Source organism: Amia ocellicauda, chromosome 7 (genome assembly GCF_036373705.1).
Source record: "Amia ocellicauda isolate fAmiCal2 chromosome 7, fAmiCal2.hap1, whole genome shotgun sequence".
In the NCBI taxonomy this organism is placed as follows: Eukaryota; Metazoa; Chordata; class Actinopteri; order Amiiformes; family Amiidae; genus Amia; species Amia ocellicauda.
Genome location: NC_089856.1, coordinates 11,885,073 through 11,912,587, shown reverse-complemented (window position 1 = coordinate 11,912,587; position 27,515 = coordinate 11,885,073). Strand labels below are relative to the sequence as shown.

At 44.3% G+C, this 27,515-nt stretch overlaps 2 protein-coding genes across 12 annotated transcripts in view; both read right to left on the bottom strand.

The window, feature by feature from the left end:
* Nucleotides 1–683: 683 nt before the first annotated feature.
* On the bottom strand, nucleotides 684–18,513 carry stac3 (SH3 and cysteine rich domain 3). Of its 3 annotated transcripts, none has more exons than XM_066708425.1 (13): nucleotides 18,253–18,513; nucleotides 12,801–12,871; nucleotides 12,387–12,450; nucleotides 7,028–7,187; nucleotides 6,473–6,570; nucleotides 6,166–6,247; nucleotides 5,893–5,990; nucleotides 5,520–5,589; nucleotides 5,043–5,092; nucleotides 4,404–4,507; nucleotides 4,027–4,078; nucleotides 3,644–3,781; nucleotides 684–3,291 (listed from the first exon to the last, which is right to left on the bottom strand). In XM_066708425.1, exons 2-13 carry the CDS (start codon nucleotides 12,815–12,817, stop codon nucleotides 3,193–3,195), a joined length of 1,032 nt encoding a protein of 343 aa, XP_066564522.1. In that variant the 5' UTR covers nucleotides 12,818–12,871; nucleotides 18,253–18,513; the 3' UTR covers nucleotides 684–3,192. The 3 variants fall into 3 exon arrangements, with proteins under 3 accessions (XP_066564522.1, XP_066564523.1, XP_066564521.1); XM_066708426.1 differs by having other exon boundaries at nucleotides 12,801–12,868; XM_066708424.1 differs by lacking the exons at nucleotides 12,387–12,450; nucleotides 12,801–12,871; nucleotides 18,253–18,513 and adding an exon at nucleotides 8,819–10,241.
* Nucleotides 18,514–21,272: 2,759 nt separating this feature from the next.
* Nucleotides 21,273–27,515, bottom strand: part of r3hdm2 (R3H domain containing 2) — a 44,968-nt gene continuing 38,725 nt past the window's right edge. For 8 of the 9 annotated variants that reach the window (XM_066708415.1, XM_066708414.1, XM_066708417.1 and 5 more), the window contains 10 exons: nucleotides 26,807–27,088; nucleotides 26,593–26,719; nucleotides 25,984–26,141; nucleotides 25,559–25,713; nucleotides 25,252–25,352; nucleotides 24,647–24,816; nucleotides 24,110–24,254; nucleotides 23,579–23,673; nucleotides 23,203–23,287; nucleotides 21,273–22,519 (listed from right to left, as the gene is read on the bottom strand). In XM_066708415.1, the coding sequence (XP_066564512.1) occupies nucleotides 22,188–22,519; nucleotides 23,203–23,287; nucleotides 23,579–23,673; nucleotides 24,110–24,254; nucleotides 24,647–24,816; nucleotides 25,252–25,352; nucleotides 25,559–25,713; nucleotides 25,984–26,141; nucleotides 26,593–26,719; nucleotides 26,807–27,088 (1,650 nt within the window). In that variant the 3' untranslated portion in view covers nucleotides 21,273–22,187. The remainder of the gene's footprint in view (nucleotides 22,520–23,202; nucleotides 23,288–23,578; nucleotides 23,674–24,109; nucleotides 24,255–24,646; nucleotides 24,817–25,251; nucleotides 25,353–25,558; nucleotides 25,714–25,983; nucleotides 26,142–26,592; nucleotides 26,720–26,806; nucleotides 27,089–27,515) is intronic. The other variant, XM_066708423.1, reaches the window with a different exon arrangement.

Here is a 27,515-nt window from a genome sequence, read left to right as displayed (position 1 = left end):
ACACACGCATAAATTTGCATGATTCTGTATAATTCGGGATACAAGCAGAGAAATCCTGCAGTTTTCTGGGAGGTAATCCTACAGAGATTCCTACATGCACATTACTGGGATCTGTAAAATGATGCCCGCTGGATCATACCTATAGAAGTATCTGATGAAATTGAGCATTAAGCTGGAATTGCAATTTAACTCAAATCATTCAGATCTTTAAATAAATCAGGATGTGGGTGCAGATTTTCATCGGGACATTAGTGTAATATATACGCATGTTGAGTGCTTGCAGGCTGCATTGGCTTATTAACTCAAGAGGATTATCTTGCACACCTTTTGGCTTTTCACACTGCAATATAAGCCCCAGTGTGATACTCATTCTTTCATTAGAGTGGTATGAACATGCGACTGGATTTCTTAGACAGTGTAAGGACAGCGAATAGGGAGCTGGAGTTCGTTATTGAATGTACTGCTGCCTGTCTTGCAAAGTCAGAGTAGACAACTAAACTTACAACCCACTAGTCAGTCAAGTCTGTCAGGTTTTTTTTTTTTTAAATGCCGCAGCTCCTGTTTCATTCCCCGGCCATCCATCCCTCCATTCTCAGAATTTCAACCTTTCAAAAAAATCATAACAAAAGATCATCAGAAAGATCAAACATTGATAAAAAAAAAGGACTAAACATAACACACTATTAAAAAACAGAAGCAGTTTATTGCACAATACGGCCCTAACAGACACAAACATCCTGTGGCTGTACATAAACACTCGATTCACACAGACAGACAGACACTTGGCACTTAAATTTGCAGTGTAACGCAGTGCCGGTTTCCTGTCCGTCGCTTTTCCCATTAAGGCACTTCAAAGCCTCAAACACATGTCTGCAGTTTGTCTCTACTGTCTCCTATACACTTGTGTTGCCTGGTCTCAACATAAGCTCACTCCTTTAACATGGTTTTCATAAGCACACTAACTGCAGAGGGAGGGCGATGCAACCAAGAGGGGGAAAAGGGGGGCAGGACAGAAACGAGTCACACCCTTGGGGGGGGAGCTATGACCCTCCTGTTGCAATCAGTCTCCTGAAGTTATGAAAGGGGTAACTGCACAGCACAGACCTCACACGCACCTAGAATAGTGACTCGCAGCCCTAAGCAACATGCTATGCGTTTGAAAAGAGCAGCCAGCTCAAACGAGATGGTGGAGCACAGCTGGCTGTAGTCTGGGGTTGGGGGCAAGGGGCAAGGGAATAATGGTACCTAAATGGCACAGATTGCATAGCTTTTTATAGTCCATATCAATTTTAGTACAGTTAAGTACGCAGTAAGGTTTTGTATCAGTGACCAGTCTCCTTCAGCAGCACTGCGCTTCAGAGGAGAAAACATAACTTAATACATTTTTTTTTTTTTGCCGGGGAGGCACCGTGGCTGTCCATTGTCCTGAAAGAGTACCAAGGAATTACGCAGGGCCTCCGTTTGGCAATTTTAATTATACAACACCACTATTGCCCCAATTCTCTTGTGATTTTTGTCCTGCTTGTACTAATTTTAAACAGAATATGATTTGAACAGAAGGTTTTATTATATTGCAAAGATCATTTACTGGCTTGTTGAGATTCAAGACAGGCTGTAACTCACTGTTGCTGCCTCAACATTTTAGGTCACACTGAAAAAGGCCAGAAAGATTTACTCACTCTATGGGGGAGCTAAGAATAAGGATAGATACCGCCTTGTGAAGGCAAAGCATGTGTAACAATGGCACTAAAACTAACACATATATAATGTATATAAACACCAGCATTAAAATACACACTGTAGAGTCTCTGTTTTTCATTCAATTAAGAGGCTGATAACCAGGACCAAAGAGATACCAGAATGGCATAAATTTGAAAACAGCCCTCCCCACTTCTATAGGGATAATAATAATAATAATAATAATAATAATAATAATAATAATAATAATAATAATACCCAATTGTCTTTATTTCCAATTCATCAGTTCATTAAAATAAGCTTTAGGAACTCTCCAGTTAGGTAAAACACTAACTACTGAAAAATGCAAGTATGAAATAGCAGCTTTCCCCTTAATTAGCATATTGACTTCCATGTAATAGAGCCCTAATCTGGATCTAGATCCTAACTGGATAGATCTGCTTTGGATACGTAGGAATATAAAGAGCGGGACCACATTTTTTTTTTTAAAAAGAAGACTTTCCATTGTGCCGCATACAGCTTTGACAACAACGGAACTCATTGCTGAAGAAATGACCTTAACATTGAAGGGATCTTATAATTGTATGCAAGAAAAAAATCATACAACTGCAGCAACCAATTGTTGTGTGTGTTACATCATGAACCATGATTTCAGTGGCTAACGTTTATAATTGTGTTTTATTAGCATATAACATAGCATTTTTAAGAGAGGGCCACTCACTGTGCCTCACACACAGCCGGCACCTGCAGCCACTCAAGATGGAAGTGTCACACTGCTTCTGGAGCATGACACCAACATCGCAGGTGGGACGAAACCAGCATCTCGTAGAAAGGTTCTCACATACAATTGGGAAGAGAAAAAAAATCACTATGACGGGGTGAGGAACTAAAATCAAAACCACAGCATCTCCTGGTGAGAAAATGAATTCAAACTAGTCAATTCCCAGTGCAGTCCACAAATCCTAAAGAACATGTTCTGCAGAGACTGTTCATGATCTCTTCCCGTAACCCTATTTGCTGAATAAATGGGAATTTTACGAGACCTGTGTACATTGTTGGACACTGGTGTATTCATCTGAGTTGAGTTTTTCTCCCCCGATTAAAAACCCTCAGATACTCTTTCATAGGAAGTGCTGGAACCAAGTCTTTGGTTTCATGAAAGGGGTGCGGTTAAGTGAACAATCAGTTCAGTCGATTACTTGATTCAAAATCAGCCAAATGGACTAATTCTCAGAGCTCAGACTGAAAGGAAAACCAGAAGAGAACTCAATTTGAAGATTGCCCACTGTGATCCTTTTCGTTTAGAAAATTCAGTAGTTTTGGTGCACCAGGTTCACCAGAACTGTAGTGTCCATCTGTCCAATCTGTCCATTGTGGGGCCGGTTGAGTTCCTCTCCTGTTTGTGGGTGGTGGGGAGGGAGCAGTGGCGATGGGGGTGGGGAAGGACAGGGGCTGGCAGAGAGATGTACCAGGGGATTTCAGATCCAGTGCAGCTCAAATTTCCTGAAGCAGGTCAGCAGGGAAAAAGCCCAGCTTCCTCCCAGTGCTGACCTTGAGGTAACCGTTGACTTCCTCACCCTTCTTCACGACAATCTGTTCAACAAGACCACAAGAACGTTACAGTGGCATTCAGGGCGGCACATTGCAGAGGGTTGTGTACAGGGAGGTATATGCAAACCGTTAGCATATTGTCAGGAACAGCATAGTCTGTGTACCTACCCAACTTTTATAACATGTCAAAAGAGTACAGGAAAAAAAAAGTTAGAGTCAAGCAATCTCCAGCAATTTCTCAATTTAGTTTTCTACCCAACTTACCTACAAAACATATATATATAAATAACAAAAATAAATAGGAAAAATCCACACACTTGCATGCGCACAAAGACCAACTGCAGACCCACACAGGCTCGGATTCAGGCTGGCATGCCAGTGTAGTATGGGGTACCTGGTCTTTCTTCAGAGTGATCTGGCCCATTTCTCGGTTTCCCACGAATGACCTGGTCACCTTGTACACCCTTTCCCCAGCACGCACACGGATGATGTAGTTTGCTGGCAGATAGCCTGATTTCTCACCGATCTTTCCCTGTGGAGAGAGAGAGACAAATGAGCAACAGCATTCACCCAGAGAGCAAGACAGGTATGGAGGATACTTCTGGATGAGTGTCCTTTTGGTGCATAGGTCTTGGCTACGTAAATCTGAGGTTTGCACACTCCTGCACTTACAGACCTTAGTCAATATCCCTGCGTTCACTCCTCCCCTATTCCAGTCACACCCACTCACAGGCAAACATTTCAAAAGGAGACTGGTAGTCAACAGAGAAGACTTACCCTCCACCACTCTTCGTTGGAGTCATCTATCACTGTGATCCTGTCTCCGGGGCTGGCACACAAGCAAGAGCAAGAGTCAACTGGGTTAAAGCACATATGTATCAGCATGCTGCATCATTAAGCTTTCTCCCAGGAGCCATCACGGTGTATTGCCATGGTAACAGAACATTTTCCATGAACTTCAAACACAATGGACACCTATCTGTCCATCCATCTTAGATCTTAGTACCCATCTACCAATTTAATTATTGATAAATCCATCAAAGTAAAACGTCCCCACATAGCAGCCTGTATACAAACAAAAAGTGGAGATGGATGCATGTTAAATCAAGGAAATAAAGGAGGGCTCAATGCAGACTGGGAAGAGCTCCACTCACTGGAAGTCCAGGTCATCCTTCTCCAGGGCTTTGAATCGGTACAGGGCCATGTAGTAGTGTGACTGTGTGAAGCCTGGCCTCACCCCGGCTTGGGCCTTCTTATTCTGAGGGGAGAGAATGAGAGAGATATCAAACAGTGGGACTGGCAGTACGGATTAATTCCAAAAATATTTCCCAATAACAGTTGACCTGGTTCTTGGGAAATGCTCTTGAGCAGCATTCCACCTGAATCTGAAGGCTTGACTTAAGCAGCGATGGACTTTATCAAGTTATATTACCCAATGTTTCCTGTGCTCAGGGAAAGCGAGAGTGCAGCACTTGTCTCAATGAAAGTCTGCTAATTTGGTATATATTTCTAACTAGATTGAGAGTCTCTTTCCTAACTGCCCAGAAGGGGAAGGAAGGGAGCCCTAGTCTCCTGAATGAACCACACGATTAGGAGAAAATATTCAGGAGAAAGATAAAAGAGAATGGAGGAGACATAGGGGGAAATGGAGGGATATTCTTGCTAAAATAAGAATGTGTAGGATTGTGGCTTTTTGTGTGTGGTGGGTTGGTTTGCGTGGTATTCTGGATGGCTGAGTGTCTAATCAGGCATGGTCCCAAAGCCTTCAAGGACTTTGAAGCACGGACCCATACCTTGTCATCAGCTGCAGCTTTATCTCCCTTCTTATCTCCCTCTGGGTTTTCTAGAAGAGGAACAGGACAGAAAACGTGACCTGTAGAGCAGCTTTCACCTCCCGTTACACAGCTACGGTGACGCCACAATTAGACACTTCAATGCTCTTCTTCTCCAAAGAACACATTAGAAAAAGAAAGGTCACACTGTTACACTGCTAGATTGCAGCCCAGTTTAGGGGAAATGTAACTTACCTATGTTATGCTTAAAATATGATGCTAAAGTAATTAAGTAAGACTTAACGCAATGCAAAGAATTTCTGTATGTACACGACAGCGGTACGATTCATTTGCATTTTCCATATGCAGGACAAGCATTCTGGACATGGGTATTCCATACAGATATCACCTCCCCCTCTCAATGATGGTGACAGCTCTGACATACATGTTTGTTAAAAATATGGGGCAGCCAGTCCAGGATTCCTACATCACACTCACCCCCCTCTGCTTTCCCTTCTTCAGGCTTGGGGGCCTGTGCTTCCTCTTCCTCCATCATCATCATCATCATCTGCAGAAGGAAGACAGGGAGGTGTAAACTCACACCACATGACATTGCTAAAACAATGTTAGACAGGGGAGCAGATGTAAACATGGTGGGTTTTAGAATCAAACCTGCATCTCTATTTTTTAACAGATGGAAAAGCATGTGAATGTTGTTAATCATGAGGGTGTTGAGGGTCTCGTGATCAGCAAGACCCACTGACCCGATCGTCATCGTTTCATTACCCCTACTGACTGATGTGTTGACATAGGGGTTAGTGGGGACATGCTGTGAGTGTGCTCTGCGGAGGCATGGCGGGGCCGTCCTCACATTCTTCTTGTCATCGGAGCCCTTTTTCCTCTCCTTGTTGGCCATGGCCACCCCGACGCGCAGGGTGTCAAACACTGGGTCAGTGCGATTGGACTGGGCTGTGGACAATGGACAGAGTCAAAGACCAGAGACGCTACATAGATCAGAGCTTGAGTTCTCTTTGTGTGTGTGTCAAGTAGAGCAAGGAAGTGTGTTGGAGTGCTGGGAAATGTGACTGATTGACTCCTGAGTGATTGTCGAGTGGCCCTTAGGCTCATTGGTGGCAGTACTTACAGAAGGGCAGCAACTCTTTCACACAGGCATTCTGCTGGTTACTGTAGAGGGGGGAGCTGTAGGCACGGCGGAAACCTGGAGGCTACAGACAGAAAAACAGACAGACAGGCAAGAGGAAGACACCAGGAAAGTCAAATCAGTGGCCTGTCACTGCCGAGGTGTTTTATCACTCACAAATGCAGTGTAATTTCACACTGGCCATTGAACATCAAGGGCCAAGGAAGGCCGTAAGCCTGGCGTACAGCCAAGTGAGCCATTGCTAAAGACTAAAGTGGAAGAGTGAGAGAGAGAGAGAGGGCAGACTCACGATTTTGCCAAAGCACCTCTGCATCTCCACATAGGACTGGCAGTGGTGATGAATATTGGTCTTGCAGTTCTTACACCTCAAGCCAAACTTGTTGTTGACTGCAAAGGAAGAGAGAAACAGGAGAAGGAAAAGAAAAGGAGCAGAAGGAAGAGGAAGGCAGATTGCGATGAGCTATAGTAGGACAAAGACAGAAGACCACCTAGAAAATCTCAGATATGGCCAGAGTAGCCCCAACCTTTCCCTTGGCCCATGTTCAGCTACAAGCAAGGATTTTACCTCATTGATAAAAGAGTCACATCTACAATAAGATTGGTGCCCCCGATAATGCTTCACCAAAGGGCAGTTCAGCTTCATTCTTAGCATTCTCAAAACTCCCCACACCCCTCAAATAAAAGGAACTATACATATATATCCTCATAAAATGCTTGTGCGCATCACTAGCATTCATAAACCGGACAATGCTTTGGCTTGGTAGGTATAAATTATGCTTGTGAAAGAGGAGTTTGGATTTGGCCGGGTTTCAGTTAAATGTTGTTTTAGGCGTTCTCAACTCACGGACGATCATCCTGGCACAGACGTCGCAGAACTTGGGCTTCTTGCAGTAATGATCTTTGAACTTATGGGGCTTGTCGTTGACCGGTTTGACTGGCTCAGGTGGGACTTCCAGTTTTTCTTCCTCATCGTCATCTTCCTCCTCTTCATAGACAAAGTAAACCTGTACAGAAAGGAGTGGAAGAGAGGCAGACAGATACAGAGAAAGAGAACATGGTGAAGAGTTGGAGGGGAAGGTGAGTGGCGGTGAGGGACATATGTGGGGAAAGAGCAAAAAGAGAGAGTTAAGCATAGGAAAGAAAGAGAGCAAGAAACCAAGAGAGGGAGGAGGGGATACAATATGGGAACAGGGAGAGGATGAGAGGAAAGTGGCATGAGTGAAAGAGATATGGAGAAGGGGAGGGAGGATGAATCAGACAGACACAAACATATACTGGTGGTTTTCTTGGGAAATAAAAGAAAGAGAAATAACACAAAATGGAAAACGGGAAGGCAAGACATGTAATTAAAAGATGATCAAGTGGAAACATGGCACTGAGAAGAACATAATATTTGGATGTCTAGAAATCATGCAAAACATGGGTGAGGAAGCCAGATAAGAAAAAGAGATGGCGGATGGGGGAGAGAGGAAGGGTGGGATGGAGGGAAAGAAGAGGGCAAAGAAAGGGAAGATGAATCCTTCACATGATCAGGAAGACTTTCCAATCCAAGTCACAAACAGAAGGATCACCACTGTTCCCTTACGGATGGGCCGTTATAATGGATTGATTTTTCTTGGGGTCACTGGGTAAATCCAGTGTAGTAGAGGATCACTTAGGAGTCACTTGGGAAAGGAAGTCCTTGAAAGGATGTATTCGAGCAAAGTCTCTGGAAACTAGGAATGTGTCACAAAAAGCACCCCTGGGAGGGGGAAGGGGACAGAATGCAGGACAGAGATTATGCCGGAACGAAACAGGTGCATCTCCAAGATGAGTTGATAAGTGTAGAGGGAGAGAGGAGTAGGAGTTAGAGAGTTGATGGATGGGTTAGTGCCAGAAGTGTAACTATGGACCCCCAACCCCAATGGGCAGCAACAGTCATCCGTCAGAACTCAATATAAATTGATATCCCTTTAACTTACTCGTCAGGATGTCCACCTGACTGAATGTGATTGGATCATATAAAGGTCACAAGTTCACTTCCTATGACGGATTCGGTACTTTCAAGAAGAGCCAGTTTCGAGAGCCTCTGAATTGACAGGAGCACGCTAACATTTACAAATCTCTTAAAATGGTATTCTGGCGAGAAAAATTGATTAAATCATATTCTGTCATTTGGAGATTCTGACTAATATGCAGGTATTTAAATCAACACTGAAATGCTTATATGAACCGCTTTAAGTAGGCCTGTGCTTTGACCGAGGAATGCCAAGATTAAGTGAGATGTGTTGGATTGAGAAGTAAGCTACTCAGTTCTAGTAACATTATATAACCCCTTGTTAGTCCGACAAAGCTGAAATCAAATACTTCACGTGACCTTTAGAAGATCAAAATCAGCCATTTAAAGGACTGAAACGAAGGACTGGACTTTAGTCTAGCCTTTGGTTTGTTAGGATTTCACCATGTGGCAAAGTGCTTCTCTGCTGGAAATGCCTTTCAGATAAATAGTGTTAATACCCTCTTTAGTGTCAAGGTGGAAGAGGTGCTACAGAGGACAATTTAGCCTGTGATGCTGACGAGTTCCCCAGGATGCTCCTACCCCACTCTCTCTTTCACTCTCTAACTCACTCACTCGAACACACACACACTCTCTCACCGGCCCCGTGTGGGTTATCTCCCCATTGGGCCGTAGCCCCCCCTCAGCCTCCTGAGTCTTCGTCGTCTTCCTCTGAAAAAGCTTCTTTAGCTCCAGCAGCTGCAAACAGCCAACATTGTCCATCAGTGTTTCACGGCCCATCTCCTCAGCCTGGTATCCAAAGCGACTCCCACTCCTACACAACACCCTCTCCCTCTGTATGACCTGAGAGCATCTATCACCCCTTTTATGTACAAAACAAAACACGGAAACAAACAAATGGGAACAAACTTCGGGAACTAATGTATGATTCTCTGAAGTCCAAAGCAAGGGAGATTGCTTCCCGGAGACTCTCATTATGAGAACAGGTCCCCCTCTCCCGCCTCAGCTCTCTCCCAGACGCAGAGATTCATGTGTGCGACTGAATAAGATCCAAGCCTAAAATAGCAGGAACCACCTGAGGGCCCTGCTGTAGCAAGGAGTTCGAGTCCATGTGGAGTACTCTCACACAGCCAAGTAGCCGTCTAAACACCTTTGTTCTGCACTCACGTTTGCTTTGAAAGAGAGCAGACCCCGGTAGACATTTGAAAACGTAAGCTGAACAATGTAGCAGATGCTGGATCAAAATAAATTAGGGATTGCGTATTAAGAGTGCCGCCTCCCATCATGAATCTGAAAATGGCCCATTTGATGATTAAAAAAATAAATTAAATGAGCATCCATAATGGAATATATGGCAGATCCACACACACACACACACACACACACACACACACACATATACACACACTGGATAAGGAAGGCAGATGTTTTCTATACAAACACAGAATATCAAATCAAAAACATACAATCAAAATATCTCAAACTACTTTTTTCTTTCTACTTCTTTTTAGCACAGTCTAAGCACATCATACCCCAGAAAGCAGCCCTGGGGAGATGACAAACCAATATCAAACCCAAATTCCTATCAAATCAAAGAATTACAATGGAAATTAAGACTAATCAAGCCCAGGTAGGAATAGAATAAAAATCTGCTGCACATGCTACAATCCTTTGGATTGTCCCAGAGACTCTAGTTTAAAGGATACCACCTAAATCCTCTCCCTCCCTGGCATCTGCACACAGACAGCTGGTATTAACCCGATTGGTCTCTGGAATGGGCAGCGGCATGCCTTAAAAACCAAAAGGAAATGCAATTGCTTCTCAACGAGCTTCGCATCTAGCCTCAGTGTTCAGTGTGCAGCTTTCCGCTTCTCTCAGAGCTGCGGGAGCACCTTACCTGAGGGACCCTCTTCATCCCCGACTCCTAATGGGCTTTGGGGGGAAAAGGAAAGCGACAAGAAAATAAAAAGAAAGAGGGGTGATAAAAAAAAAAAAGGAAAAAATAAACAATCAAGAAGCAGTTTCTTACAAAATCCAAATCTGAGCTTCAGCGTTCACTAGCTCCTCATCGAACACCTCCCTCCCCACCACCACCACCACCACCCTCATTCAATTGAACATCACCTGTCTGCCTATCTGTCTTGCCAGTTTGTCAGTTTAACCCTTTAGACCCTCCCAGACTCCTCCTGTGTGACAATTAGCCTTCATTTATATTAATTCCACCCCCCTCCCCCCCACCATGCGCCTCATTATTACTGGAGAAGCTTGCAGCACGAGAATGATGAACCTGCTGGGGATTAGGGGCTCTTAAAATAGACCACAAATGGGATCAGAAAAACTCCCAGCTTGGCCAATTGAAACGGCATGACACTGTTCCTAAATATACACTGGTATTGTGGCGGTTTCGGGAACAATTAATTGAATCATTCCCAGCTTAAATCAACTGGGCGGTTATGAGTCCCCAGTGGACATGCATGCCTGGATGGGGTCTGTGTCGACCCATCTTTATCCCAGGTGGTAGGCGAGGTCGTGGGAGTTAATTATACCATTGACATCTGGAATTTCTGATCTGGGTGGCTAGACTGGGACGACTCCACACTCTTTGTGCTTAATTGAACACAGCCGTTTCCCCAAGGGATCGGCCACATCAACAACCACCACCAGGTTTGGATACAGAAGTGCCCGTGGAAGAATGCTTCCCCTTGTCTCATGCAACACGTCCAAGAGAAGAATTCATGGCCTTCGAACAGCTTTGAACACCACATCCTACTTTGATTTGTGCTGGCAAAGACCAGAAAAGGGTCTTCAAATAGTCTAAAGGAGATACACACATTTGGCCTCCCATGCTTGCCTTCGAGAAGAGTCTTTGACCACAAGAAGGCAATAAGTTGACTAATTCAACCAGTCTGGGGGTCTTTTGTACATAAGCCCCAAAATCAAATTTATTTTTGGTTACTCCATGTTTATCTTCAGAAAGGACAACAGACCAGAATAACAGTCTTACTAGCTGTAGGTTCTTGTCTATTAGTCAACTGGAAATTAATTGGATTGGTCGTGCTTTTCTCCCTTATCTTGCTTATAAAGTGAACTGGCCAAAGTGTGCTGAAAACTGCTTTGGATACAGGGAGGTGACGGGAGGTGATCCAAGGAAATAAATGGAACTGCTGGATGCTGGCCACCTATCTGAAATCAATGGGAATTAACTGCCACTGAAGAATCCTGGACTGTTCTGGTTTGTATAAAATCCCCCTCCCCACCCCAACCACCTTTCACTGCCTATGTTTTCATGTGAATAGCCTGTTTACAATGGAAAAGGAGTTAAATTTAAATCCCTACGTGATGTAGCTCTCCTACCACCAGCACAAGTCCCCCATTTCTGTTATCATGTAGACAGCTGGGGCCACTCAGCTATGCATTCTGGGCAGCGTAGAGTCCCACTGGATAGAAGAAAGGGAGCCGGGCAAATCCCGAGTTTGTTTCCACACAGAATCTCTGACCAGCTCGGAAAGAGGTGGCCTCACTCTCCCAGTGGAGCAAAAAACTCCTGGAGTGGCGAGCTTCTGAATCCCTGTCAGTCAAATACACGGGATCTCTCAATCACTCCTGTCCCCTTGTAACTGAACTAAACAACTCCATACATAAGAACACAGCACCGTAAAGCACAGCACGGCTCCCATCTACTGCCTCTCAGCTCGGGTACACAAGAAAATGCTGTCCGCCATTTTGTGGATGCGAACGTTTAGGTCCTACTTGAAAGTGTTAAGCTTAGAATGGAAGTTTCTCACCTGTAAGAATCTATATTTGTCCACCAATCTTTTTATTTTTATTTGTATGAATTATAAATCTAAATATTAAAGAGAGACTTCATGTCAACTCAAACTGCAATTGTATTTATTTATTTATTTATTTATTTATTTATTTATTTTGATCATTGAGAATATTTCATGTTTGAGTTTCGGGAGTTATTTCAAAATCATCCTTGTATTGATTTTTGAAATAATCAGGCTGGTCACGTGTCCAGGTGTTTTTGGTGTGATGACTATTTCAAAGAGAGAAGGGTCCCAGTTGCTCAGGAGAGTGAAAAGGAGAAGTCAGAAGGGAGGGACTGTAGGGGGGTCGGAGTGCACAGGGGTGGGAATACAGTTAGCCGTTTAGTGGCGATCAGTGCGGGGGGGGGGTGTTTCCGATTCGTTGTCATCGCACTTACGACTTCATTCTCGCCAGCAGCCGGAATCATGTCGTGAGGATCCAGGGACTCTTTGTCGCTCATTCTGAAATGCAAAACAGCAGAGGAGGACATGAAAAATAAGGTTTGCTGGGCTGGACAAGGTCTGATCCTTTTACTCAGATCTATTTCACCGAAAGCAAGAATGTTACTTTCTGCATCACACCTTCTGAACAGTGACTATAATCACAATTACCATTGAATAAGGTTAAAGATTTGTGCTGCACTGCACTAACAATCAGAACATATAAATTGTGCTGATCTACTAAACGATAATTATAGTTATAATATTAATATTATATCATTAATATTAAATTACATAATTATACAAACCAGTACATTAGGAACAAACACACACAGTAAGATACAATGAGAGGCTTGAAAGGAAAGACTCACTGGTCATACTGTGCCATGGCAACCAGTCAATCTTTTCTGTCACGGTTCTGCAAGAATTTGTTTCTTCTCTGCTGGGATAGGAAACAGTTTTAATATACAGGACTCTCACTGGTGACACTGGGGCTGTTGTCTACATTACTAGTGCACTATCAGTATGCTTCACACCTCGGACACAAGAAGGTCTGCAATCTTCTGTATTGCGTCTGCTGATCCAGATGTCTTTGGTGACCGATGATTACTTTGACCACTATAATTATTGTTATTATGGAGCCCTGCTAGCATGGCCATTGTCCTTACAGTTTACAGGACAGTGGGTAAGTGACTGTCCAGTTAGAAGGGTTTGCTTCATTGATGGAAGTGAAACCACTACAGAAACTCAAAGGGAGACAGATACAGGGGGATGGGGAGAGAGAGAGAGAGACACGGACGGGGGGAAGAGAGAGAGAGAGAGAGAGAGAGAGAGAGAGAGAGAGAGAGAGAGACATGGACAGGTGAAGACACACAGACGGAGGGAGAAAGGGAGAGAGAGAGAGTGGTTTAATACTCCAGTTGGGACAACATTGTTTATAGATTGTCACTCACAGTGAGTGTTTTTCTCATGGTGCACCAGGCATAGTTTTCTTACATGCAAGGAAAGCAGTCAGAGAAACAGTTCAGTTCAGCGTTACTGTGCTGATCCATCAGAGTTAGACACTGATTCATGTTGGCAATTCTGTGGTTACAGTTTCCACTTGTATTGAGACATCGTTCCAGCAGTTACCCTATTCCAGGATTGCTAACCATACATTTGAGGTTTTACTGACATGACTGACTTAGTTGGACAATTTTTACTGACATGCAATATTTTTTTACTGACACCCAGAATTTGGTCTTAAAAAAGTGTGAAAATGAAATGTATATGAACACCCTATGGTGCAGAGCTGCCCTGTTGGCTTTTGTACGAGGAAATTGGCTATTCCTAACTAGCTTTAGAAAATGCATAGTGCTTCAATGCTGCTAGCATGGCTCCGCACATCCCTAACACCACCAGAAGCAATAGAAAATTACTTTTTGCACCAACACGCAGTATGCATTTCTACAGTTATCTTTATCCAAATATTGGGGGTTTGCTGTGTCCAGAGGGGCAAGTGGTAAAGGTGTGTTATTGTTTGCCTGTGATCCAGTGCACTGCGAGTCTTTGTTTGGTCCAGTTGCACCCCGGGGGGGCTGGCAGGGGTAAATCTGGGCAGATTCAGTTTTCTATTGCTGGAAATTGTTTATTTTGTTTAACTTTATTGGACATTTTCTACTTGCATAATATACACTCACCTAAGGGATTATTAGGAACACCTGTTAAATTTCTCATTAATGCAATTATCTAACCAACCAATCACATGGCAGTTGCTTCAATGCATTTAGGGGTGTGGTCCTGGTCAAGACAATCTCCTGAACTTCAAACTGAATGTCTGAATGGGAAAGAAAGGTGATTTAAGCAATTTTGAGCGTGGCATGGGTGTTGGTGCCAGACGGGCCGGTCTGAGTATTTCACAATCTGCTCAGTTACTGGGATTTTCACGCACAACCATTTCTAGGGTTTACAAAGAATGGTGTGAAAAGGGAAAAACATCCAGTATGCGGCAGTCCTGTGGGCAAAAATGCCTTGTTGATGCTAGAGGTCAGAGGAGAATGGGCCGACTGATTCAAGCTGATAGAAGAGCAACTTTGACTGAAATAACCACTCGTTACAACCGAGGTATGCAGCAAAGCATTTGTGAAGCCACAACACGTACAACCTTGAGGCGGATGGGCTACAACAGCAGAAGACCCCACCGGGTACCATTCATCTCCACTACAAATAGGAAAAAGAGGCTACAATTTGCATAAGCTCACCAAAATTGGACAGTTGAAGACTGGAAAAATGTTGCCTGGTCTGATGAGTCTCGATTTCTGTTGAGACATTCAGATGGTAGAGTCAGAATTTGGCGTAAACAGAATGAGAACATGGATCCATCATGCCTTGTTACCACTGTGCAGGCTGGTGGTGGTGGTGTAATGGTGTGGGGGATGTTTTCTTGGCACACTTTAGGCCCCTTAGTGCCAATTGGGCATCGTTTAAATGCCACGGCCTACCTGAGCATTGTTTCTGACCATGTCCATCCCTTTATGACCACCATGTACCCATCCTCTGATGGCTACTTCCAGCAGGATAATGCACCATGTCACAAAGGTCGAATCATTTCAAATTGGTTTCTTGAACATGACAATGAGTTCACTGTACTAAACTGGCCCCCACAGTCACCAGATCTCAACCCAATAGAGCATCTTTGGGATGTGGTGGAACGGGAGCTTCGTGCCCTGGATGTGCATCCCACAAATCTCCATCAACTGCAAGATGCTATCCTATCAATATGGGCCAACATTTCTAAAGAATGCTTTCAGCACCTTGTTGAATCAATGCCACGTAGAATTAAGGCAGTTCTGAAGGCGAAAGGGGGTCAAACACAGTATTAGTATGGTGTTCCTAATAATCCTTTAGGTGAGTGTATACTGCATTATAAGTACATAATACATGCACACGTGCACACATGCACAACACATTCACAGCAATAGCATCTATTACAGCTGATTTATAAAAGTCTCTCTCTCTCTCTCTCTCTCTCTCTGGCTCTGCTCAGTGTCTGTAACTCGACTCCTCTCATCAGGTCATCCATTCCAGCTGCCTGAGACAGGGTTTTTTGGATTGGCTAGTAAAAGCAGATCTCCATGGCTGATGACAAACAGTAACATGCTCTCCATTGGGCAATTCTAGACCAATGTGCTGCATTGCCCATTGAATTTCTAAAACCAGGAAGTCTGCGATTAAACATTTGTACGGACAGTCAAACTTTTTTACGGATTTACAGAGAAGATGAAAATAAGTTTTTTTACGGACTGTCCGTAAATTTATGGACGGTTGTCAACCCTGCCCTATCCTGCATCCGCTATTCTGGTTTTATTTGAGCAATTTTAATACATCAACGACACTTGCCAAACAGCCACAGTACTACATTAATGTAGGAAATAGGTGACTATGCATTAAGAAAGGTTTGCTCCATTAATATATGTGAAAACAAGACGAAAACTCAAAAGACAGACAGGAAGAGAGATTGTAAGTATTGCAATGTACACATACCAATGAAGTTCTCTAGAGTATTGTTATTATTACTATTATTATTGAGTAAACCAGTCATTCATATTCAAAGGCCATCTGTGGGCTCTCTGACTCACCATGACTGATTTTCTAATCTTCCTGAAGAACCCCCCACCAAAAAAAAAAAAAGTCTCCTTTTCAGTGACTTCCCAGCTGCACCTGTTGATGCATGGTCCATCCCCTTGATGAGACGAGTTAGAATTATTTGTGGTGTTCTAGAATGGGCCCAATGGAGGTCAGGAGAAGAGGACCCAGTCTATAGCATGTTGGTATGAGACGCAATTAGATCTCATTGTGATTTCATAGGAAACAGTCGGGCTACAACAGTACTTAGAAATTAGGGAAACTAACTAAAATATTCCAATTGACACAGGGGATGTGCCAACTGATTGGAAAACTGCTAATGTCATACCAATCCACAAGAAAGGCGACAAAACTGAGCCAGGAAATTACAGACCAATCAGTCTCACCTGCATTACACAGAAAATAGAGGAGCATCTTAATGAAAACCATATTCTTGGTGATAGTCAACATGGGTTTAGACGAAGCAGATCATGTCTTACTAATTTATTAGTTTTTTTGAACATGTAACTGTAGATCACGTGAAAGCATACATGATATGATATACTTAGATTTTCAGAAAGCAAGACTAAACATAAAATTGGAAGCTGTAGGTATTCGCCCTCGATAAGGGCATCTGCTAAGAAGTAAATAAAATATTCAGGGTAATGTAAGTTATGAACTGGTTGATGTCTAGGAAACAGAGGGTGTTGATTAGAGGAGTCACTTCTAACTGGAGTGAGGTTGTTAGTGGAGTTCCACAGGGATCAGTACTAGGGCCTTTGCTTTTACAAATCTATATGAATGATCTGGACTCTGGGATAGTTAGCAAACTTGTCAAATTTGCAGATGATACTAAAATAGGTGGCTCAGCAGATACAATCTCAGCAGCACAGGCTATTCAAAGGGACTTGGATAATAAACAGGTGTGGACCGACACCTGGCAGATGAAATTCAATGTGGACAAGTGCAAGGTATTACATGCAGGTAACAAAAATGTCCACTATAATTACACTATGGGAGGAATAGTGGAAGGAGTATGTATGTGGACTCCTCACTTTCACAATCCAAACAATGTGGGGAAGCAATAAAAAAGCAAACAAAATGTCAGGGTATATTGTCAAAAGTGTAGAATTGAGAACAAGGGCAGTGATGTTCAGACTGTACAATGCACTAGTTAGAGCTCATCTGGATACTGTGTACAGTTCTGGTCTCCACACTTCAAGAAAGATATCGCTGCTCTAGAGGCAGTTCAGAGGAGAGCAAGCAGACTTATTCCAGGTCTGAAGGGAAAGTCCTACTGAGAGACTGAGGAACTGAACCTTTTCACCCTGGAACAGAGGAGACTACATGGGGACTTGATTCAAGTCTTCAAAGTCATGAAAGGCATCGACCACATCAAACCAGAGGAGCTTTTCCAGATCAGCAGGGACACATGGACCCGGGGACACAAATGGAAATTGGGCTTCAAGGTATTCAAGACCAAAAACAAGAGACACTCCTTTACACAGAGTTCTTAAAACCTGGAAGAAACTAGCCAGCTATGTGGTTAAAGCAGACAATTTGGGAACATTCAATATACTGGATGTGATCCTAGTTTTACTGAACACAGGTCGATTGGCCTCCTCTTGTTTGTAAACTTTCTTATGCTCTAATACTGCATCTCACAATGAGCCCCTGTATTTGTCACCATCCAGAACCGTCTAACTTTGCAAAGGATTAGTCATGACACCATCTCTCTCTCACCCCTCTCATCTATTTCTGGCCAGGCAGTAACCCGACCTCCACACGGCTAAAACTGGAGCATTGCTTGCCCCATAGACACCCAGATTGAATTACCTCCATCATGCTCTAGAAAACTCTGCCCAATGTCCAGCTGGACCTACCGATCCAATCTTGGGCCATTAAAGATTTGCAGAAGGAGGCTCGTGCTTAAAAGCGAGAGGGGCAGAGCACACTTTCTTAATGAAATGCCTCCACTGTGATCGTCCTGGTCATCTATCTATCCCAACCACAGAGACTGACAGATAGATAGACAGAGAGAGGGATACAGAGAAGAGGGAACTAACCTCAGCCGATTACCTCAAGAATGACAACACACATAAAATTAAGGATACAGGAGTATAGTGGATTGAACTACATGAGAATTTTTTTTCTCTCCATTCAATATTCAAATTTCCATCCAATACAAAGAAAGGGAGGGATACAAGCAAAATCTCTTACCTCCTTAGGACTTCTACTGTGCGATGGAACCAAGGATGGTCACAGACAGGAATCCAGGGAACAGACATGCACACGGCACTTCCAAAGGCACAAAGAGTAGGATCAGGCGAGAATGAGGGGCAATTTGTTTTTTTTGTTTTTTTTCTCCTTTCTTCTTCTATACTTTCAAAGGGCTGTTCCAGTAAAGGGGAGGGTTTACCGAGCTTGTAGATCCGGGTGTGTTATCCGGACATGCAGGGTGTGGGTGTGAGTGTGTGTGTGTGTGTGTGTGTGAGAGCTAAAGCGTGTGGAGAGGGTGGGTAACAGCTGACACCAATTCAGCCACGTGGAGCTGACACTTGGAAATCGGACACCCACTAGCAGGGACTGGACCGGGGAGACAACCACCACTGTCTTTATACAGGAGCAGTGAGATTTATGAGCTCCAACGATTCCATTTGAATTCTAGTTGTGGATCAGTTTTACAAGTTTTCATCACCAGGGTCAACTAACCTACCTGGCCTGGGAACTTAAGGTCTCCCATCAACCCAACTCCTCCTCTTTGTGTATTTGACCATTATAAAACACGTTTACATTTACATTACATTTCAGTCCTAGTGGTGCAAGTCTCTCAGGATATGCATGAGTTTTCAATAAATCATTATATGTTTAACCAGCATGGAAACCAAGACAGGTTCTGTAGGTCACAGTGGATCCTGAACCAACGCATTTTCATATGGGGAGAAGGGGGTTTGATTGGTAAATTTAAGCATTTTTCCCCCCCGTAAATATATTTGTCTCGAATCCATTCCCGTGTGATTTATAGGTTAATAAGTCCTGTGAAGGGTGTTTCTTATAAAAGAGATGTCATTTCACATTTTGGGCTACAGACCACAGCTGCTCAACTGACCCATTGAATCTAGGTTTTCTGTAACACCTGAGGTATAGCCAGGGGTGTGGTTTCCCAACACACAAACCACACAATTGCATGGGGCCCTGAGGGGGCTAGGAGCCCCCTACTGCTAAGTTGTAGTATTACATTACAGCCTGAATTGCAAGTTGCAAAAACATCCTTATTTTCTAAGACAAAGCCATCAAAACAAAGCATAATTGTTCCTCTTCCACATTTGATGTCATTTTAAACCACAGGGTGAAATCACACCAATCTGAAGGCTTTAAACCAAGGCTATGCCCATAAACAACCCTGGATTGTATCTATCATGTGACCGCAGAAGCGTCAACGATTGACTAGACATGCGCAAGCGCTTTAGTACCACTCAGACATACAGGAAGTAATCACTCATATGCTGAATCTTGATGGGAAAGATGAGAAATTCTCATACTGTTAATGTCAGAATACCTTCACAAATCATTCACACACTTTGTATTTGTACGTACTTATTTGTAAGTAAAGTACAGACCCACTCGGATGTGACACTAATAATAATCCAGTGGTGCTCATGCTTTCAGTATATGTTGAACTCTGTCCCCTGTGGACAGTGGCGTGTCGAGAACATTTTCAATGGGGTGCCCAAGTGGGGGCACAGGGCCAATTTAGTGGGGGGGGGGGGGGGGGTTGGGGGGTCTGACAGGGTTTCGTCACCGCTAGCAGGGGGTGGTGTGGCGGTGGCAGTGTCATCTGGGAGGGCTGACAGCATGTCGTCCACAGGACAGCATAGTGACATGTGACAGGAAAACCAGGCCTATGCCGTCTGTGAAATTGACAGAGGCATCAATTTCTAGCCAATAAACTCTGCCAATATACAGATTCAGCAGCCAAGAGAATTGCATAAAAATGGATTACAGTATCATTGCACATCGGTAGTCACAGACCACCTAGTGACACATAGCCGGGGAAGAATTATTTTGTAGAAAGACTGGATCCTGTGGTGGATTTGTAAGTAGTATTTTATTATTTCAGCTAGTTTTGTTTGGCCGCTTGGGAATGCGTTTGGACAGCACCTAGACACCTCTCACAGTTGGCTTTTCTGCACATTATCTTGTGTTGTGTATCGTGTTACTCAAAGCTATATTCTGATACCAATTATCCTATCCATATGCATGTGATGCTGTCAGTTTAAGAGGTTAAAGGCACACTTAAATTTTAAAATCTACATAGTGGAAGGAGTATCTTTGCCAAATGTACTGTACACACACACTTGATTTCATAGACCACACACCCTGTCTGCATGTCTATCTAAAAAGGTAGGCTGTGTTCATGTATGATTTTAAAAATTATTTTTATATGGTGTGTGGGGTAACACTACATTTTTTTTTAATGACAGGCAGAGGAGGGGCCCCTAAACTGAGCTTTGATTGGGGCCACAAAATTGACAAACCAGTCCCTGGGTACGATCATTAAAAATGGATCCCATTTAAGAGAACAGAACGCATCATACCTACCAGACCCTGAAGGACCAGAGCCAGAGCCACAGACTTGGGTTGTGGCATTAAATCTCCAGGGAGAAAAATACATTTAAAAAATCCTGAAGAAAAAAAACATAAATAAGGTCATCCCTTCTCAATTAAATGGTTTCTGTGAATACAATACACCCCACCTCAAAAGATAACTTATTACAGACTGCAGTTCGTATTATACCTGTTCAATGTTATAGTTTTGTTTCATCATTTTCTGATACAACCAGCTTTCTTAGAAGGTGGTGTACATTACAAAGTGTCATGATTTGAATGACACGTCTGTCAGTAATCCAGCGCTGTCTGTATGCATTTCATTAAACCAGAATCTCCCCACTTGAATTCCTTCAGATCCAAAAATCCCTTTTAAAACTATCCATGCTCAAACTCTTCCATATTTACTGATCAATTCACAGTATGTCATTTAAAAAAAAAATGTAGTGTTCTAACCCAAGGTCTTTAACAATCTACACATGGATTTCACCTTATACAACAGAAACCTGTGCAGTTGGTGTCGTGCCAGAAACAGACCTTCAGAAAGCATTGCTTTTGGCTATTTAGTTATTTTGCAGACAGGGTTTTCAAAGAGTTTCGCACCCAGGAAAATAAGAACCAAACTGGCAAGAGTGTTTTTTTTTCTTTTATATTTTTAAAAACAAAAATAACAGATTAAATAAAATTTACAGTAGACGTATGCAGTCATTGTGCACTTTTTAAATAATTCTTCTTGTACGCTCTGCACAGCTGTCAACAAAAAACGCAAACACATGATAGAGGATAGAGGAGAGAGGAGGGAGGCGGGAGGCCAGAGGAGGAGAGGTGAGAAGGGAGGAGGAGGGGAGAGGAGGGACTGAGGAGGAGAGGCGAGGGAAAAGGGACAGAGGGTGGGGAAATGAAGGAGGTGAGGGGGAATAGAGTCTTCCACTGAAATCACTGAATATATATATTTTCGTAAATCCTTAAATCACTTATATAAATATATCGAACCGAAAAAAAAACAAAAAAAAAAAACAGAACAAAAACAAAACTAAACAAGAAATAGCGCAGAACAGGAAGCCACAGTAGTAAAAGGCAAACGAAAGCCAACAGACAGCCATGGAACCAAAGTGAGAGAGTCTGAGATCGTAACAAAAGACGGAGGGAGCAGGTTCACTTAAGAGGTGGAGGAAGAGAGAGGGAGCAAAGCAGCATCGGGTAGAGAGGAAATAAAGAGGGGGAGTGTGTGTGTGTGTGTGTGTGTGTGGGATGGGGGGGTTGAATGAGGTCGACTGTCCAGTGTTACCGTGTGCACCGCGTGTCCGGTGATATGTGCATGCGTGTGTAATGGTACGCACACATGCACACACGCCAAAGACACACAAATGTGCATGTATCAGTGTGCTCTTCTGACAAAAAAAAGGCAAATAAAAAAATAAAAAAAAACTTAAAAAATAAAAAAAATCAATTAAAGTTGGAGTACCCCACTCTGGAACTTCTCCCTTAATTTCTCTTCTTTTTCTTCCCTCTTTTTCTTTCCCTGTTCTCGACGCCCCCACCCCTCCTTACTGCGAACTGGCTCGTTCCAGGATGCGGAGGTCATAGTTCTTTGTGGTGGCACGCAGTTTGAAGCGGCTGGTGGAGTTATTGAGTTTGAAGGAAGCACTCTGCGCGGCCATCGTGTTGGGGAACACGGCCACTACAGTGTAGAGGTGTGCGGGGTCGTTGTCGCCCTTGCCGCCAGCGCCCCCCCCTCCTACGCAGTCCCCTCGGCCCTGCGTGTCCTTCAGCCACTGGATCTTGGCTCCCGACATGGCCAACTGATTGAATAGTTTCTCCGCCTCTGTGCGTGTGATGCCCTCCGGAAGGTCCGTCACCTCCAGAATACGACTGACAACTGTGGGGTGGGAGAAACCAAGAACATACACCTCAGAATTCATCTTTGGTTTTTCCTCCATTTTATTTTTGGGAAATCATTACTTCCAAATGTCCTCGTCACCCAAACTTTGGCATCCTGTCTGTGCTTTCAGTATTTTCTGCCACCTTAGTTACCTTTTCCAGCAATGCAATTAATGGGATTGTGTTGCACGGTCACTGAATTTACTTACAAATTAAAAAATAAAATGAAAAGCAAAAGATGAGGGTTTTGTATTTTAGTAGTTACATTTGCTAGAAGAGCTCTTCAGACTGCTGATCACTGTAGACTCGAGACAAGAGGAAACACCTATTGTAACTGAGCTAAACTTCATCTGTGGCAGTTTTCACTCCAACGCCCAAAACAGATTAAAATATTCCTGAATATATCGGCTCTTACTACGGTCTGCTGCTCAATAACATGTTTCTCTGTAGTTTGTACTAATTAAAAAAGTTTACTCCCATCAGTTCTGAATCTATCCATTGCGTTTTCTTGCTCTTAAGGTACTGTACGTCTTGACTTTGGCAAACTACTAGTCATCCTGGGTAAAATGACATGTCAACTGAGACAAAATATAATTAATGCTGAAGATGGGCTAAGGGGTAAAAGCGTAGAAAGTGCCGTGAAGGGCTTGGATGAAGGAGAGGGAATTGAGAGGCCCTTACCCACATCATTGGTGCCCAGGTCTGTGGATGCCGACTTGAGGGTCTGTCTTTTCCCACGTGTGCCATGTTTCATTCCAGTTTGTCCCTTAAATTTGTTTTTAAGGAAAAAAAAATATTAGTAAGATTAGGGTGGCAAAGTGCGGATTGTTCAGGCTCTCTTAATCCATCAGCCAAAAACCCAGGAAAGACTTAGGTCTGTCGTGTCAAAGTCTCCTGGGTTTGGTCGCACCTGGACAACTGTCACTCGAATCGTAGCTTTTGATTGGCCGATGCACTGACGCCCAGGTGTTGGAGATATAGAAAGTACTACATGCAGAGTTGCCCCGCAACCGTGCTGACAAAAACAATAAGAAAGACAGGGGAGCCACCGTCTTACCTGATGTGTGGAGTATGAGGACTGGCTGTGGATGAGCTGGGGGGGACACAGGCTGTACTGGAGAGGCTGTCCCAGCAAAGAATAGCGACCGTCACCTGGGGAACACATAATAGTGAAAGGAGGAATCAAAAATTAAGTAGGTGAGTACTTTTGAGTTGTGCATGTCCTATATTGTAATACGTACATTGTTTAATTGCTTCATTTTGTTGGGTGTAATTATTCTGGCATATGCATCCATGTGAAGTTGCTCTGAGTGTGCATGTTCAATTGGATGAGCTAAACGTGGGTGTGTGTAGTTGCTGTGTTTTGCTGGGGCGTAATGACTCTGGTGTATGCGTGTGTGAGAAGATACCCTGTGTTGAGTGGGTGTGTGTACAAGGGCATGTGCTGTACTGTGTGGGTGTGTATTCAAGCAGTATCGTGTGCATCAGTGTGTGCTGCATCATGTGTGTGAGCGTGCTGTGCTGTACTTTACTGTTCTCTATGCACTTTACTGTCCTTTGCATGTGTGCGTGCTGTACGGTACTGCACCTTGTGCGGGCCCCACTGGGCGGGAGAACTGTGTGATGAGAGGGAGGGGCCCCAGGCCGGGACACACACTGTTCACGCTGCCCGCAGGAGATGGGGTGGGAGACTGGGTGGGGGACGCCAGGGGACTGTTCATCTGATTATTGGCCTGGGAGAGCGAGTGAGAGACAGCAAGAGAATGACAGTAATACAAGTGTACATTCTTAAGTTTTCCTCAGTTTGTCTTTTCCTCAGTTTTTAAATGTACCCCAACGATAATTTAAATTCCTTGAAACTGGACGCATAGAATTAAAGGTTTCCATGGATTCGTATGACTCTGGGTGAGTAAGACATCTGTCTAAAATGCCAAAAAACTGAAGTATCCCTTTAAGCTCTGAATAACTACTACTAGCATCTTTCCCCTCGAGGAGCCTGGAATAAACTGGTCAAGACTTCACACAACCTTTAAACCGTGATCAAAGAGGCATGTAAAACCTAAAGGGGACTCCAGGACCAGGGCTGGAAATGTGTTGTGCAGTGCGATGTCTCTGTGCCTCTGACCTGGGGGCCGTTGTCTGCCTTGTACATCTCTCCAGGTTTCTGCCCCCTCTGCTCCATGCTGTAATACTTGCAGTGGTTCCACTGGACCATGGAGGGGTTCTGGGTGGGCTGGGGCCCATTGGGGACACTCAGCTGCATCACCACCACACCGGGTCCTGGCGGGGCCACACCTGCACAGACGGACATAGGGCAGTGAGGAGCCAGTCAGTCATCAACAGAGCAAGAAGTGACAGATAGCAGTACATGTGAAGGAGGCAGTGGCTGTGCCTGCGATTCTGAGGAACCATCAGCGTCAGACATCTATTCCACTTCCTTGTTCTTTTACATACTGCTTGCGATACCAGTTTCAGGCCACTAGATGGTCCCCTCAGCTTGCATTAGAAGAAAACACTCGTGATCTGCCACCCTTCAGATAAACTGACATCACCTCCCCCTTTCAGACTCAGCCTCATGCGAAGAGCAAAGGAAAGGAGATCAGAGTAATGTGTTCAAACTTAAATGCTGATTTAAGAATAAACAGATCAACCCACAAACAGAGAAAGTAAGAGAGGGTCAGAAATGGGAACAGGTTCACACTTCACACAGACGCGCCAGGATGCTTTCACCTGAATATTGCTGCTGCATCTGTGATGGGTTACAGGGAGATGGGGACTGAGGCATCTGGTACTGTTCAGAGCTGGAGGGCTGCAGGAAACCCACCGATGGGCTGAAAACATGAGGGCAAAAGAGTCAATGGCAACTCCCGGGAGGAGCTCGAATGCGAAAAGAAATAACCTTCCCTTAATCACATCCCCTGCGATTCCCTATGTCCCAGCTTTTCTTAACGCAGTCTGGAGCACAATCGTAAACTTAAACTGGAACACGCAAGGGGCATGTGTAACCTGTTGAGAATAACCCCCTCTTGCCTCTCACCTTGTGCTGTTCTGTTGTGCTGGGGGGAGGACGCTGTAGTAGACTGGCATGGCGCCCCCTGGCAGCCCCCCCTGCACTGACTGGTTGGCGGGCACCATCACGGGTTGCTGGTACGTTTGTTGCACCACCTGCTGAGATTCATTCCCCACGGGCACCTGGGCGGGCGAGAGGGGCAACATACACTGCCAGTGAGTGAGAAAACCAGATCACGAGATGCGTGTGTGTCTGTCTCATGGCTGAAGTCTGAGTGAGGATGATCAAAGACTCTCTGATCAATCTATAGACTCAGACCTCCAACACCCTCTGAGCCACATTCAGCTAAAACCCCATTTCAAAGAGGAGGAAAAAAAGATAAATTGCAGCCACCAGCACAACTTTCCCACGCCCACAGCCCACCCACTCCCTCACCCCTCTGTGCTCTGTACCTGGTAGGAAGGCAGCGGCGGATATTGGACCATCATGCCTTGCATCTGATTTCCCATGTTGCCCCGCTGTGTGTTGATTAGGCTGGGGTTCTGTGGCTGCTGCACTCCTATCATGCCTTGGTAGGCTTGCTGCTGATTGGGAAGCATGGTCTGAAGACCTGCAGGTGGCATCCAAGGAGAGTTAGATAAATTAATAATCCATGCACCTTCTACAGTTCCTTATTGAAAGCAAATTGTATGTGATGTGTATGTAGTGGTAAGGTGTCAGACAAATTAATCCTTAACAAACACAGGAAGATAATGGTTTTATGTGGGAAGTATATCCATCATTCCTTCACAAATTCAGCAGCAGCCACGTGTGCGGTCTATTTCATAATTGACAAGAATGAGCTCCTGTAACCGTAAGCACTGTTTGTAAATAGAACTAATTTTTTTTTTTTTTTTAAAGCACTAAACAAAAATGTAAAGAATCCACTTTGGGAACTGGTTTGGCAAAGGTGCACAGATTTTAGAACACTGTCACCAAACCAGTGTGCCGTTTCTTTGTTACTATCGTGTGTATTCTACTACTTTAAATTGTGTGTGTGTATATGTATATATGCTGCTTACCGGACTGCTGGCCTGGCTGGGTGAGGGGCTGGGAGCGCTGTGGTGGGTAAGACACCTGATGGGACATGGGGCGGTACTGCTGTCCCGAACTGGGATACTGCCCAGGGGAGTAGTACGACACCTGGATCTGAAACAAAAAGCAGAGATGGGAGCAGTGAAGAAAGTGAGAGCGAGAAACTGAGACTAACAAATGAAGGAGGAGGTGCCGAGGTACCTGCTGGGGCTGGGGGGCCTGCATGTACCCCTGGGGGGGCGGCGGCTGCATGACCGTCTGCGAGGGAGGCGGCGGAGGCGGCGGGTGGGGGTGGCCGGAGCCGGGCTGGTAGGCCGACGTGGCCATGGGCTGGGCCACCGAGGTCATGATGTAGCCAGGCTGTGGTGGGGGGTGCTGGGGCAGGACGGGGGGCGGCTGGTATAGCGAGGGGGGCTCGGGGGCTTCACTGGAGCCTTGTCGACTCAGGGTCATCTGGCTGAACTGTGGGGGCAAGTCATCTGTCTGGAGAAGAGGCAGAGGCAGAAAACAGACTGATGTTACCAGTTTGTTCAGTCGGGTCTCATTCCAATTACGCAAAGCAATCAACTGCCGGAGTATGGTGGGGTTAAGACTATACTAGTCAGCTGATAAATGCTCCCTGCATGTTGTTAGTGTCAACTATCTACCTCCAAATGTACTGCAATTCTCCCATTTTTAATGTATTAATTTATTTTAAGGCAGCAATTGCACACACCTTATCTGGTGCAAATTTTTAACTCACTGGATTAAACCGATGATCTACGCTTCTTATCACACAGTGCAACAGATTTACAGTTTGCTAGGAGTGCAGCTCCTACCAAATTTACCGTTAACAATTAGTCGGCGTGGATAACAGGCAGCAGCCCAACTAATAAACAATAAAGAAACAGAAGCGTGTAGTTCTACTCTG